This window comes from Chelonia mydas, chromosome 10 (genome assembly GCF_015237465.2).
Source record: "Chelonia mydas isolate rCheMyd1 chromosome 10, rCheMyd1.pri.v2, whole genome shotgun sequence".
Taxonomy (NCBI): Eukaryota; Metazoa; Chordata; order Testudines; family Cheloniidae; genus Chelonia; species Chelonia mydas.
Genome location: NC_051250.2, coordinates 79347889 through 79361928, shown reverse-complemented (window position 1 = coordinate 79361928; position 14040 = coordinate 79347889). Strand labels below are relative to the sequence as shown.

Below are 14040 nucleotides of genomic sequence, written 5' to 3'. Positions count from 1 at the left end.
ATCAAAAGATCATGGCCTAGCAAAGAAAGCCTTCTGCATGTTACTAAAACAAACTGGGCAACGAATGCTTATGTATGAAGTCTGTAACCCACACAGAGACAGGCACAGGAACATGACTTATGCTGACAAGTCTTCCATCATATGTTCTAGTCTAATTCCTTACAATTGTAATTAGAAATGACTGAAGTGATTTTCAAAAACTGTTATGATCTGATGATTTTAAGGCATTTTGATCTCGAGCAAGACTCCGAGGGAACACAGTGCAGAAGACTGGGTAAACCACTTTTGTAGTGCTGAAACCATACTGGCTTGCTAATTCCCTGTGGCAGCCAGCTGTCTTCAATCTGATAATACTTGAAAACTCCAGTGTCATCAGACATTGAGGATCAAAGCTACAATGCAAGTGCAACAAGTAACAAGTTTCAACATGTAACAAGTTTCTTACTTCTACTGTATTGAAATATCTCTAGATAAATTAGGATGAACAACGTCTATGCTATCTATTCATCACTCTACATGCAACTCCTAATGCTGTGCTATATTCTCATTGGCTTGCACTCAGCAAGAAACACAGATTAAAAAAATCAGGGTTTTGATCAGTGTTGAAAAACTAAACTGAAAGGGAGAGAGACATTCTTTCCTCAAGCTTCTTGGAGAATATTACAAATCAATAGAGGAAAAGGCCATTTTAAATCACAATGGCTATATCAAAAGAATGCTTAACAGAGTCCTTCATTTAATTAGCAACGATCAGAATATGTAGGTTTGCAATATTTTTCTTACAATAAAAAACATTTCATATTTTAATTACAAATTTACAGAGTGTTCATCAGGCAGTCATATCAGAGAAAAATCCTTAGTTCCATTGGTGTCCTAAAAGTATCTTGAAAGAAACACTATGAAAACAGGTTGTTGATTGACACACATTCATAAAACAGCTATCACAGCAGCATTTTCAACATCAGTTGGCTGCAGAACTCCTTCAGTACAAGTCTCTGTGGCAAAAAAACGACTACATTTTTTTACAGGACAATTTATTACAATTTTGGTTTTCTTCTCACTGTCCCTTAAAAATACACAGCGTGAACAAAAAGCTCAAAAACACAGAATGGTTCCATTGTAGCTTAGTATCTTGCACACTTATCTACATAATAACTTCTGTGACAAAATTCTTATGCACTAGATATCCTTCATGTCACATGCAGCACATAAATATGCACCATTAAGAGCCTGGGGTTGCTCAGCAATTTAAATAATTGATAAGATTTCAGTTATAAAAAGGAAACATTTTCAGTTTTAATACAAAATTTCTTTATACCCCTGATAAAAAGGCATGATGATTTTGAACCATTGCCAGAAAACATTCAGATGTCAACAAATACTAGGATATTTCCACTTTAGTTTAAGCCTAAGGAGCTGACATTCTCAATTTTTGTTATACACGTTTGGTCTAGGAAAAAAATAAACATGACCTTCTCCACCATTAAACCCAAGTGTAAAAATGTCTGCTGTATTCCAGTCCTCCATTTATTTCTGTCTAAATATATAAAAGTTATGTTTCTCTGTCTTCCCTCCCCCAAACCACTTCACTAAGCTGACATCACACACACCTCAATGATCAGCTATGCCATTCAAAGGACAGCAGCAAAGAGAAAAGAAGGGAAGGAAATAAGAGATGAAGAAGAGGGACTCCGTGTCATTTTACCCATGAGCACAATACTGAGAAGTTTTGTGAAAGATAAAAAGTGAAATCATTCTAGTTTTCACTCTATTTATGAAACAGAAGGCGCCTCTTTCCCACAAAAGGAGAATGTCACCATCTGCTAATGGCAAGAGACAAGGCAGATGATATAATTTCTCACCCTTGAATCTGGTCATAGAAGAGCAGGGAACCAAGCAGGGCTGCAAGATTACCACTCTGGGGTTCACAGTGAAAAAGCAATATACCCTAATTAAGAGATCCCTACTTTAGGTATTAATTTAGATGGAACATATGGGCCAAAGGTGTTAATACAACTCAGTCACTGTCCAACCTTAAACAGTGTTAAACAAGGTTCAGGGTGTGGTATACAGAGACCTGAGCCTGCTTAGTACCATGGCGAATGCATCATTAAACATCTTTTTAAGCTTTTATTAATGATAAAGAAAAAAAGGAAAAATAGTTAAAATGTTTGAAATGTAAAGTATTAAATAGGGGTTTCATTCATTTTAATAACATCCCTTGTTCCCTCTCCTTTTAGCTGGAGAGAGTTTTCAGAAGGAAAATGTCTTTGTTTGACAGTCTCTCAGATAGTATCTAAGTCAGTAATAACTGCCCTTTTTGGGAAAAGAGAAGACGTTAGTTGAGATAAGCATTATTATATGTTATTCTGGCATCTTATGACCTTTTACGTACTTTTTACAGCTGAGCTCACAATTAGTGTAAATTTGTCAGCCCCATTACACACTGAAGTATCCACAAACGTTGTCACATTATACGAAAAGAATAACCCCCAAACCTCCTGCAGTAGTAGTAACAATGAAACAATGTGTTATTATGGGAGCACACATGATCATTTCTTTCACTTTATCAAAGAGACACACTGGAAGTTTCAAATAATCAGGACATTTGATTAGCTGAACATTTCTAGATGTGCTTATTTAGTCCTACATTAAATTGTAAGGTGTGTGACTAGAGATCAGAGACTAAACATGCAGTTTTTCAACTCAGCAGCATGTGTATCTGGTAACTGTACTTTTAAAAGTACTAAGTAATTACCTATATAAAATATTTGCACTAGATCTTTGTATCAAATCACTAACATGTCCCAGCTCTGTAATTATATCAGACATACATACTTAGAACTCTCATCAACCAATCAGATTCCTCCTACAAAGCAAATTTTGCAGTCTTTGCAATCCACAGAAGTTCTGGATAAGGAGGGTCTACAGAATCAGGTCTTTAAAAATGTTTTCCTTTTTCAATTTTTGCTACTATATGTTCAAAAACAAGTAAAAACATCCAAACATTCTGCCTATCACCTGCTGGAAATGATGGATCAGGCCTTTAGCCATTTTATTACTACACACAAGTCCGCATCTATCCACACACACTTATATGAAAAGATGTGGATTCATGCACACATACACAATGCTTTACAAAACAGCCAGTCACAAAATCCAGTCTATGACTACATATAGGTACCTTATAATGTCTTTCATTCAAACTCACACTAAATGTCTGTTTATTTTAAAACCTTCAGCAAAGATAATATACTTAGCTACTAACAATTTTACAGTAGCAAAATGAAAGACATCTCCTAATTGGAGTTGCAGCTAGCAAGGGATGTGAAGGGTAACAAGAAGGGTTTCTACAGGTATGTTAGCAACAAGAAGGTGGTCCGGGAAAGTGTGGGACCCTTACTGAATGGGGGAGGCAACTTAGTGACAGATGATGTGGAAAAAGCTGAAGTACTCAATGCTTTTTTTGCCTCGGTCTTCACAGACAAGGTCAGCTCCCAGACTGCTGCACTGGGCAGCTCAGTATGGGGAGGAGGTGAGCAGCCCCCAGTGGTGAAAGAACAGGTTAAGGACTATTTAGAAAAGCTGGACATGCACAAGTCCATGGGGCTGGATCTAATGCATCCGAGAGCGCTGAGGGAGTTGGCGGATGTGATTGCAGAGCCATTGGCCATTATCTTTGAAAACTTGTGGCGATCCCCTCTATTGGGCAATGGTGAGGCCACATCTGTAGTATTGCGTCCAGTATTGGGCCCCCCTCTACAGAAGTGATGTGGACAAATTTGAGAGTCCAGCGGAGGGCAAAAAAAATGATTTGGGGGCTGAGGCACATGACTTAGGAGGAGAGGCTGAGGGAATTGGGCTTATTTAGTCTGCAGAAGAGAAGAGTGAGGGAGGATTTGACAGTAGCCTTCAACTACCTGAAGGGGGAGTTCCAAAGAGGATGGTCTCAAGTTGCAGTGGGGGAGGTCTAGTTTGGATATTAGGAAAAACTATTTCACTAGGAGGGTGGTGAAGCACTGGAATGGGTTACCTATGGAGGTGATGGAATCTCCTTCCTGAGAGGTTTTTAAGACACGGCTTGACAAAGCCCTGGCTGGGATGATTTAGTTGGTGTTGGTCCTGCTTGAGAAGGGGGTTGAACTAGATGACCTCCTGAGATCTCTTCCAACCCTAATTTTCTATGTTTCTATGCTTTGGGAGAAATAGTTGCTACCTAAAATAAGCCTTGATAACAAAACAGCACCCGGTATATTTCTGATGACAAATTCTAAACTAAGCTAACGCATTATATCCCACACAAAAAGCATCTGTAGTCAGATGACTGGTACTTCAATGGCTGTACAGTAGTTAATTTTGCAACATTCGAAGTTAAGAAATAAACAGAAAACAAAAAAAATCTTTTTTGGCAAAAAAGTGGATTTTAGCACTTAATATCCATCTTAAAAGAAAAGATCCATAAAACTATTGGTTATTTTCCTGTTCATCCATTTCATTTCAAAGCAAGTGTTAAATGGAAATTTTCACTTAAATTTACAACATGAAAGATAAATGTAGCTAAAAATGAGTTAAAATAATTGTGATTCACTAAGTTACTGGTTTTGCTTTTAGGTTTTTTTGTACATATAAAAAAAACCAGAAATACATCTTTAAATCTTCTGTGCATATTGAGCCTGCAGCTACAATGTGACTCTTCCGTTAGGAGGGGTGAAATAGTCTCCAGATGAAAGTAGATTCGGAAAATTTTTTTAGAGCCCAGGGGTTCATTTTTAATGAGCCGTTACTTTAAGTACTGCATAAAAAATACAAGAAATTGATAGTCCATTTAGCCTGCACTATACCTAATGCAAAAGTCATTAAGATGCATTATTCTTAATGTTCATCATATGATCAGTAAGTGTACAACTCTTTTTAAAAATGTCGAGCATGCCCACAACTCCATGTGATTTTCAAAAAACAAAAAAAAAACCCCCAAAAACAAAAAACAAAAACAAAAACCCACCACCTCCGCATAATACAGGAATATATTATGATTATTTTCGTTTATTTTTAACATTTCAATACAAGCAGAATAATGGATAAAATTACAGGAAAATTGAAAAGCATGAAAAACATTCGCCACTTGTTACAATATACCTACATAGGATAGCATGGCTTTCATTTCTTCATCACTTCTAACAGTAATCCGATCACCGTCCTCATCTTCATCTGATAAAAAAGTATTACATTCGTTAAGTGAAAAGCCATTTACAGTTTTTAATAAATCAATTATGCCTGTTTACTCTACCTGAACAACGGAACTTCTACAAACAAATGAAAATAAACAGAACGAGCAAGACAATTACACAAAAAACCCAGAACCTTGAAATGACTGTTGACATCATCATCTTCTGGGGCCTAGACATGTGGTGTGGAAGAAACAAGTGAGGAAAACAAGACCAAGCAGCTGAAAGACTTGAGATGCAAGAGCACAAAAGGATGACAACAGAACATTCTCTAACCGCATATACCAAAGTAATCCCAAATGCACATAAACAGAGGCTATAATTACATTTTAAGAGCAGGGACAAGAACAAAGCACTCGAAACTTTGCTCTCACAATTTACGATGCTAGCAGAACCTCCCTGTGGAATTCCAGTCTATGCACAGTATATTACTCCTTATGCAAATCCATTAAGTCATTCTAGTGACACTGTAAACTCGGAGTGAAGATTGAGTGGTTTCTTAATGGGTCTAGGTCTCCCAAGATGGAATTAAGTGTATTCAGTTTTGTTGAAAGAAAAAACATAATACCAAAAACTTGATCTGTTTTCTTACCACTCCATCCTTCTTATTCTATAATAAGAATTCCTTACATTATTCTATAATAAGAATTCCTTACATGAATTCTTTCCTGTCTCATGCTCATCTGCCCCGTCATGCTTCTTCTTCCTGATATCCATCAGGAAGCATAGGTTTCTATCACACCTAATAAAAACAGTAGCTTTACCTTTAAAAAAAATTAAAGGAACACATGATCATTCATTTGTATGTCCATATATACACACATCAGTTTAGACTAGTGCCAAACCTAGTGTGCACACAGCAGACAGTGCAGAAGGACTGCCATCCACATCTCATGGCTGCTCGGCAGAAGATGGTACAATAGGACTGCTAGCAATCCGTATCACCTGCCTGCTCACCATAAGATGGTTCAATAGGACTGACTGCAGGACTAAAGAGAATGACCTGGTCAAGTCACTTCTAATGTAGTCCCTGCACCCATGTCTGCCCAGGCGCTCCTGGCCGACGTGGCCAGGAGCACCTCGGACATGACGATGACGGCTACCAGTCCTATTATACCGTCTGCTGCCACAAGGCAATGGGTTGCTGCTGCTGTGTAGCGATGCAGTACCACGTCTGCCAGCACCCAGGAGACATACGGTGACAGTGAGCTGAGCGGGCTCCATGCTTGCCGTGGTATGGCGTCTGCACAGGTAACTCAAGAAAAAAGGCGCGAAACGATTGTCTGCTGCTGCTTTCACGGAGGGAGGGAGGGAACGGGGGCCTGACGATATGTACCCAGAACCACCCGCGACAATGTTTTAGCCCCATCAGGCATTGGGATCTCAACCCAGAATTCCAGTGGGCAGCGGAGACTGTGGGAACTGTGGGATAGCTACCCACAGTGCAACACTCTGGAAGTCGACGCTTGCCTCGGTACTGTGGAAGCACTCCGCCAAGTTAATACACTTAGAGCATTTTCTGTGGGGACACACACACTCAAATATGTAAAACCGATTTCTAAAAAACCGACTTCTATAAATTCGACCTAATTTCGTAGTGTAGACATACCCTTAGTCTCATGCTAACTCAATGAGCGCTAGCAAACATATGCGGACACGAGCAGGGGAATTATACATCTAGCTCATAGCACAGATAGAGCCTCGGACACAGTGGTCTTTCTAAACTGCTTTCCATAAGACATTTAAATTTTTAAGCACAAAAATGTGGCAGTGTTAAATGCATGTATATTTGTAGGCTGGGAGGGGGGAGAGGGAGGGAAAATCAACCACACATGTTTTTGGGCTGGGATTTTCAAAGAGACCTAGGCACCCAATTCTCATTGGAAGCTGATGGGAGATGGATGTCTGACTCGCTTAAGTCCCTTTTTAAAAAAAATCACAGCCTTTGCACAGAACATCACACAAAATGTGTGAATATTTCCCTGGATGAAAATTAACCTCTACTCATAATTACACACATTAGTTCAGCAACAGATCTAAATTAGTTGGGCAAAGGAAGATGTTCATTCTCTTTTGAAAAATCTAGCAGAAAACTCCAAAGCAATAATGAAAAAGAGCAAAAAGAGCTCAGAGGGGAAGAAATAACAGTGTGGAAGTATGTAACTGAAAATACTTAGAGAGCTAGAGTTTATAAATCTACCAGAGCGGAATCACAAGACACTGGAAAGATGGCTTTGAACGGAGAAGTGGATGGCACAGCTACCTTGTGTAATAGTCTTGAGGACACATGGAAATTTAACTAGTAAGTTGCCAGGCTGCTAAAAATGTTCTCTAGACTTACCAACCTGTATCGAGTCAAGAATGATGGAAAGACTTGGAAGAGTTAGTGAATTGAAACTGAATGTTTCCTTGCCTGAAAGCATATAAGAGACAGAAAAAGGAGGAGAGGTTTGTAAAACTACAACTTGGCTGAAAACAAACTTGTTCTAGCATGAGAATCAGAAACACTGAAGAAAGCTGTCGTTAGAATAGCGAACACAATGAAAGCACTGTAAGCAGAGACGGGATCAGAAGTAAAAGTAGATGAGCAAAAAATATATTTAAAAGACAGAGAAAGACCAGAGTTGTTAAACAAGTCAGGCTCAAGGGGGGAAAAAACTGACGCTAGAAACACCCAAGGGTGTAGCTGATGAACTCTCACAGCCCACTGGAAGAACATCCTCAGATCTCCAGGTCACACAGGATTAGATTCAAATGATATGAAAATAGCTCCAGAGTACTCAGAACTGTGAAAACTCCTTACAGTTACATGAAGAATACAGGAAAGATACAAACGTACCGATGAAAGAAGATATTAAAAGGAAGCAAGTCTAAAACAATCAGGACAATTTTTTCTTAATCAGAGACTATATTTCTCATGTTAAATGCAGAGATTCTTTTGCCATCCTACCAAAAAATATAACTGGGTATAGCCTCCAAACTGGCTATAGATGATGCACTGACTCAGAGAGAAGAATTTCAAGCTTGTCTACTTGCCTAGAGCACAACAATATGATTTTCCAGCACATTAGGGAAGCAAAAGTAGAACCAAAAAGCCTATGTACTGGCTGGATTTTGCTAATGTCACTTAAAATGGAGGAAAAAATCCTAGCAAGATACCAAATAGAGTGCAGCAGATGGTAAACAAATATTATGAAGCAATCTTTGCAAAATCTGCAGTGTGTCACAAATACACAAAATGGCAGAGTTTGGATAAAAGGATCATAACAGGCCATATGTTGTTAGTCATTTTATTTGTAGCACCGTGTAATACAATGGTGAAATCCACATAAAGGTCCAATGGTAGAAGAAGCACAGCCCCAGGTAGAGGCTGCAATGGATGACACAGTGTAGATAACAACTAAACAAACAGTAGAGGAGACTATACTAGCCGGCAATTATCCATGACTGGAAAGTAATCAAACAGGTGAGAAGGACATTTATGCCAGTAAAATCTGGGCATTTGATATGGATAGAGTAACCAGGAAATCAAGCATCAACATACATAACATATTTTAGATGCCAGTTAAATGGCAGGGGAAATAGTTTTGTGCAGATGTAAATGACAGACTAGAGACATGAACTGAAAGCACAGCAGCAGATGTGTATTTCCAGGAAAGTTCTACACATGGTACCATTAATATGGGCTACTGCTGTGATTGCAGGGACTCTTACTGGTGCATGAAGTTCAAACAAAGCTAATCTGTGATATGGGAAATAGGTAACACAAATCAACAAATCATAAAAGAAATGGTAAGGTCTAGAGCCTGGTTTTGCTCAGGTCCATATAGCAAGTCCTAGGTTTTACAATGGGGAAGGGTACATGTCCCAGGCTCAGGGGAAATGGACATTTACAAACACAGTTCTTATCCACAGGATACGTTTTTTAGTTGAAAACAAACATGTGACGTAAAAGCAACAAAAGCACTCGAAGGCTCACAAAACAATTATTTCCTTTAATTGTCTATGCCCATGATTATCCCTCAAGCACAACACAACCAAGTACTCTGCACCTTACCTTCTATCATATATACTCTCTCACTTCCAGGATCAATACACAGCATGCAGATTCACAAACCAGATGCAACATCCCATGGCTCTTTTTGTAGACCCATCTCTACCAGGGCAAACCTTTTGCAGAAAATTGGTGGAACCTTTCCTCTAGCACAGACCCATGATAATTAAAATATTAGAAAGGAGCACTAGAAAGCCTATCCACTCTTAAATAGACCACTGATCTTATTGCCTGAGGCAGAGAAGTTTGACTGCCCTTCACAAATTATTCTTCTTGAAAACAATGCCATGGGAACCAAAAAAGATAAAAAGAGTGAAAAGTTACAAAAAGAAAGAAGGAAAGAAAATAAGCAAGTCAGTATCAGTCCCAAATCTGCATTAATGGAGTAAATGAGAGCTTTCTACAGACTTCAATTACGGTAGGATCTTGGCCTACTTATAGAGCCCTGTGAACTTTTTATTTTTTGCAATTTTTCATTTTTTAAAAATTTCTTATTACGTTTTATCCACTATAAATGTTTTTACTTATTACATTTACATTAATAAAATACCTCAAATGACCCCATATAAAAAGACCCATGTATAAACTATGAAAAAAAACCCAGTTTATTTAGACTACACCATTTTATTAAGCATTATTACACGGTACTAAAAGGTTTTAGGAATTAAAAGCAAGCATAGAACAATACCCCTTAAATATTCCCCATGCCCTCTTCAGCCCCCATGTCACAGCCTCCCCATTAGTGCAAAAGATCCCTCCCCTAGCCCCCTTTACATATTCCCCTTCTGAAACCAAGGCCCTTGGGGAGGGTGACAGGTCCTGTCCCCAGGGGGTGGCAGGCCCTGGAAGGGATGTTGTGACCTGGAATACGGGATCATAGTATGGCTCAGGTTTGGCCCACCCATTCCTCCATCATCATAACAAAGAAAAGAAAAAGGAAGAATGTAGATAAGTTGGCCAACATCTCTAACTTGTACAGGAGGGAAGGAAAACTAATGACTTGGCATCTCATGAGCATCCTTCTAATGGGAAGAAAGTGCTGCCTCCTCCCACGGAGCAGTCTTTGTTCTTTACGGCCGGGAAAACACAGACTCCAGCCCTCCCATCGTCAGGGAAACCTATTTAAAACAAAACCAAACCTTTCCCTGTTATTGTGGAGGCGTGTGGCCCTTGACACCTGTGCTACAACTGTCAAATCCAGACTTATGAATATGGGATATCATCTTCCTAGATCCAAAGAAACAGCTGATCTCAAGGTAATAGAGGCAGTCACCCCATAACACTACATGCACTGTACCTGACTGTCATGTTATGACACTTATCTTCACCTATGAGAAAAGAAATCATCTCCTCATACAAGAGCATAAGTAGGATAAGATCTCAGCAATCATTATTCTTCTCCTGCCTCAACAGCCTGCAGAGGATGTAATATGCAGAAAACTCCTTTCCCAGGCGAAACCAAGGGTTCATCCTCCATAATATGGTCAGTCTCCACTGAATTAAAAAGGAAAAGTCCCAAATCTAGTTGAGCCGGGGTTTCAATGCAGCAATTGCTATGCTCCCATGCCTGATATTATTCTACATTCTGTACCATATTTCTTTTAAAAGCTGCACTTTGCAGCTCTTTTGTTTTTTAAAGTGAGAATTAAATTTTCAAATTACAATCCTAGATCTACAGGTACTTTATTCTTTTCATTTAATTCAAGCCATATAATTGCAGTGAGGAGTCAGAGCATGATAAGGTCACGTTGGTAATTAAAGCTATATTGTAGAGATATGCTCACTCAAGATGTAATTAAATAATAAAATATTACTTAGCTCGGTATCATCATTAAACTTGCATTAATGTATAAATATTTAACTGTAACATATAATGAACATAAACATTATTTATTTAAAAAATGACAACTGCATAATGTGAGCAGAGGAGCCCATACCAGACATACTGCAGACAGAAGTTAAATAAGTTGTACTTACATTCAAATGCTGTTGTCGTTGCATCAGGCAAAACCTGTCCAATGACATCCTAAACAATGACATAGGACAGAATAAGCCATATTTCTAATTAGAAGTGCTTGAGACATTTCAGAGTACATTAAACTTAACAGTTCCTCTATTACAGAGAAGAGAGACTTTAAACCCCTCTCCCCCAAACTTTTAGCATACGATTCAAAGCAGTTTCAATCAGTCTCCCCCTTCCTCCCCCCATGCCCCCTGGAGGGCAGAACAGTATTTAAATCACTTGATCGTAACTTCAGAACAAATATTCCATTTTACTTTTTCTTGCAATGTAAAGAGTTTATTTTGTCCTTAGGGTACGAAAAATGCATGTGGAACTCTTCAAGGCAAGTGATATAAATGGAGGTTTATAAATCATTTCTGTACTTGAGAAGGAGCGCTCTCTCTTTCTACCCAAACCATCCCGACTGTTGGGAAGAGAGTGGTTCACTACTTTATAACTTGCTCAGCTTCTGTTTTCTGGTCCTTCTCCCCAACCATAAGTAGCTTTTGTGCCTACCTCTGCTGCCCACATGGATCTGAACAGGGGTGCTGGAACAACTTTTATAATGGGGGTACTGAGAGCCATTGAACCAAACTGTACACCCTGTATATGATGGAAACCACTTGAAGCCAGGGGGTGCAACAGCACCCCCAGCACCGGCATCTATGGATCTGAACGGCAGACGGGATAATAACTAAAATCTTGTTGATTTCACTCTGTTACTGCACAGGAAAGCTTTGAAGGATAGGGATGCATTAGTGATGCCTGCTGCAGGCTCACCAGAAAGCTCTGGTTTACATTTGGAAGATTCTCTCTGCAACCATATGAGCTATAAAGTTTTTAGTATTATTCTTTTATTTTAACTGAAGTTTAAATCCTGCATAAATACAGGAGTGGATTCATAGTTGGTCTGAAATAAAAAAAATGCACTGGTTGTCCAGTAAGAAATGAGGCCAAAGTATCAAAGAAGTGTAAATATTTCTCATCTACACACTAGGCAGCGTATTTTATTTAAAAAAGGTTTTTTTTGCCCTTGCCTGAACTACTTCCACAACAATGATCTTCTAAGGACAGAATCAAACTGCATATATCAGAAGGCCCAGAAATGTAGAATTTCTGTGTATGTTACACATTTCTGTCCCAAATGGTGCATTTTTGTGTCTAATATTTTAAACATATTTTCTATGCTACAGTATAACTTTTTTTTTTTTCCAGATCAAAAACTGCCTTGGGTATTGCAAAGTTACTCAAAATTCAGTGGAAGATCAATTCATGCAGGCCTTCTCGTCTGCGTGTTGTCATCAGTCAACAGTGAGTTTGCAATATGTCATGTGGGGTATGGCATACATGCATAGCGTGATTTTTCCTGCCTGCTGTCTGATTTCTCATGTCATGCAAGCTTTTCACTGACATTGTCACAAACAGGTCACGAATAAATGAATAACGTTATTTATTGCAAATAAATGTTATACACCTTGGAGTGCTCAGCATCTCACATGATGGGACCCTCAGTAATAAATATTAAACACCTTGGAGTGCTCAGCATCTCACATGATGGGACCCTCAGTAATAAATGTTATACACCTTGGAGTGCTCAGCATCTCACATGATGGGACCCTCAGTAATAAATGTTATACATCTTGGAGTGCTCAGCATCTCACATGATTGGACCCTCAGTAATCACGGTCCCATAATTTTTCTTTTTTCCCTCTGAATAAAATTAAGAAATGAAACAGGAGATGCAATATTTAAAATGGGATAATTAATATAATGAAAAAGCAGCAAATATATCAGTAAAGAGTTAACTGGGCCAAATTATAGATATATAACTATTTCTTGCTCTTTTATCTTAGATGTGTTAAAATAAATTACCTTTATATACTACAGTTTAAACAACAGACAGAGGATGTGCAATACAGATGACAATGATTCCATGGAAACTTTGCACAGTCAAAAAATCACAAAAATTTAGGCAACACAAAACTCAGTGTGGTGTTAAGAGAATTCTTTGTGTTCAATTATTTCTAGAGAACAGTAGATGTTCTACAGAAAACTTAAGAAGATATAATCCCTCTCTGCAAGAGGTTACAGTCTTAACTGTACAAATTCAGTACAAAGAACTAAGGTCTTGTCTGCACACAAAACTTGCAGTGGTTTAACTAAAATTGGTTTTTAAATCGAGATACTTAAACCCTGCAAATCCCTGCAGAGACAAATTTCAATTGAACCAATATAAAAATATATTTTAGTTAAACCATCACAAGCTTTGGGTGTCTACCAGCAGCATATATATGAGGAGAGGATGTGTGGGCTCTGAGAAAGGACCATATCTGAGGCTCAAAGAACTCCAACTCAGGCTCTAGACTCCCAAAATTATGATTTACCATCACTCTCAGGTTACTAGCCTGCTTTATATTTTCACCTTAAAGTTCACATTTTACATTATGATTTGAAAAAAAAAAACCCTGAAAAGTCTAAATCCATTAATTTAAGATCTGTGAAAGTGGACTAGATCACAAACCTGTCTCATAGTGATATTGGTAAGGTATCTTTACTCTGCTCAGTGTCCCACCTTGCTATTAAGTCAATGCACCAGATGAAACACCAAACTTTAAAACATGAATTCATAAAATTGATCTGGGGTTAAGAATCTTTTCACCTGATGTGTAGGAACCCTTACACTCTAACATTTTGGAGCTCTTTCATTGACCCAAACTCACGATATCCTAACTTTCAGCAGTGATGTTGGAATGGAGAAT

The 14040-nt window shown here is 38.4% G+C and overlaps 1 protein-coding gene across 8 annotated transcripts in view; it reads right to left on the bottom strand.

Annotated features, from left to right (window-relative positions):
- The window catches only part of MAP2K5 (mitogen-activated protein kinase kinase 5), a 195167-nt gene that overhangs the window by 176688 nt on the left and 4439 nt on the right, over positions 1 to 14040 (bottom strand). For 4 of the 8 annotated variants that reach the window (XR_005226960.2, XM_037910006.2, XM_037910005.2 and 1 more), the window contains exons 2-4: positions 11257 to 11305; positions 5882 to 5989; positions 5141 to 5208 (exon numbers count right to left, since the gene is read on the bottom strand). Coding sequence is in view for 7 of the 8 variants with exons in the window: in XM_037910006.2 (XP_037765934.1) it covers positions 5141 to 5208; positions 5882 to 5989; positions 11257 to 11305 (225 nt within the window). In the remaining variant the exon portion in view is untranslated. The remainder of the gene's footprint in view (positions 1 to 5140; positions 5209 to 5881; positions 5990 to 11256; positions 11306 to 14040) is intronic. The other 4 variants (XM_043523451.1, XM_043523449.1, XM_037910004.2 and 1 more) reach the window with 1 other exon arrangement.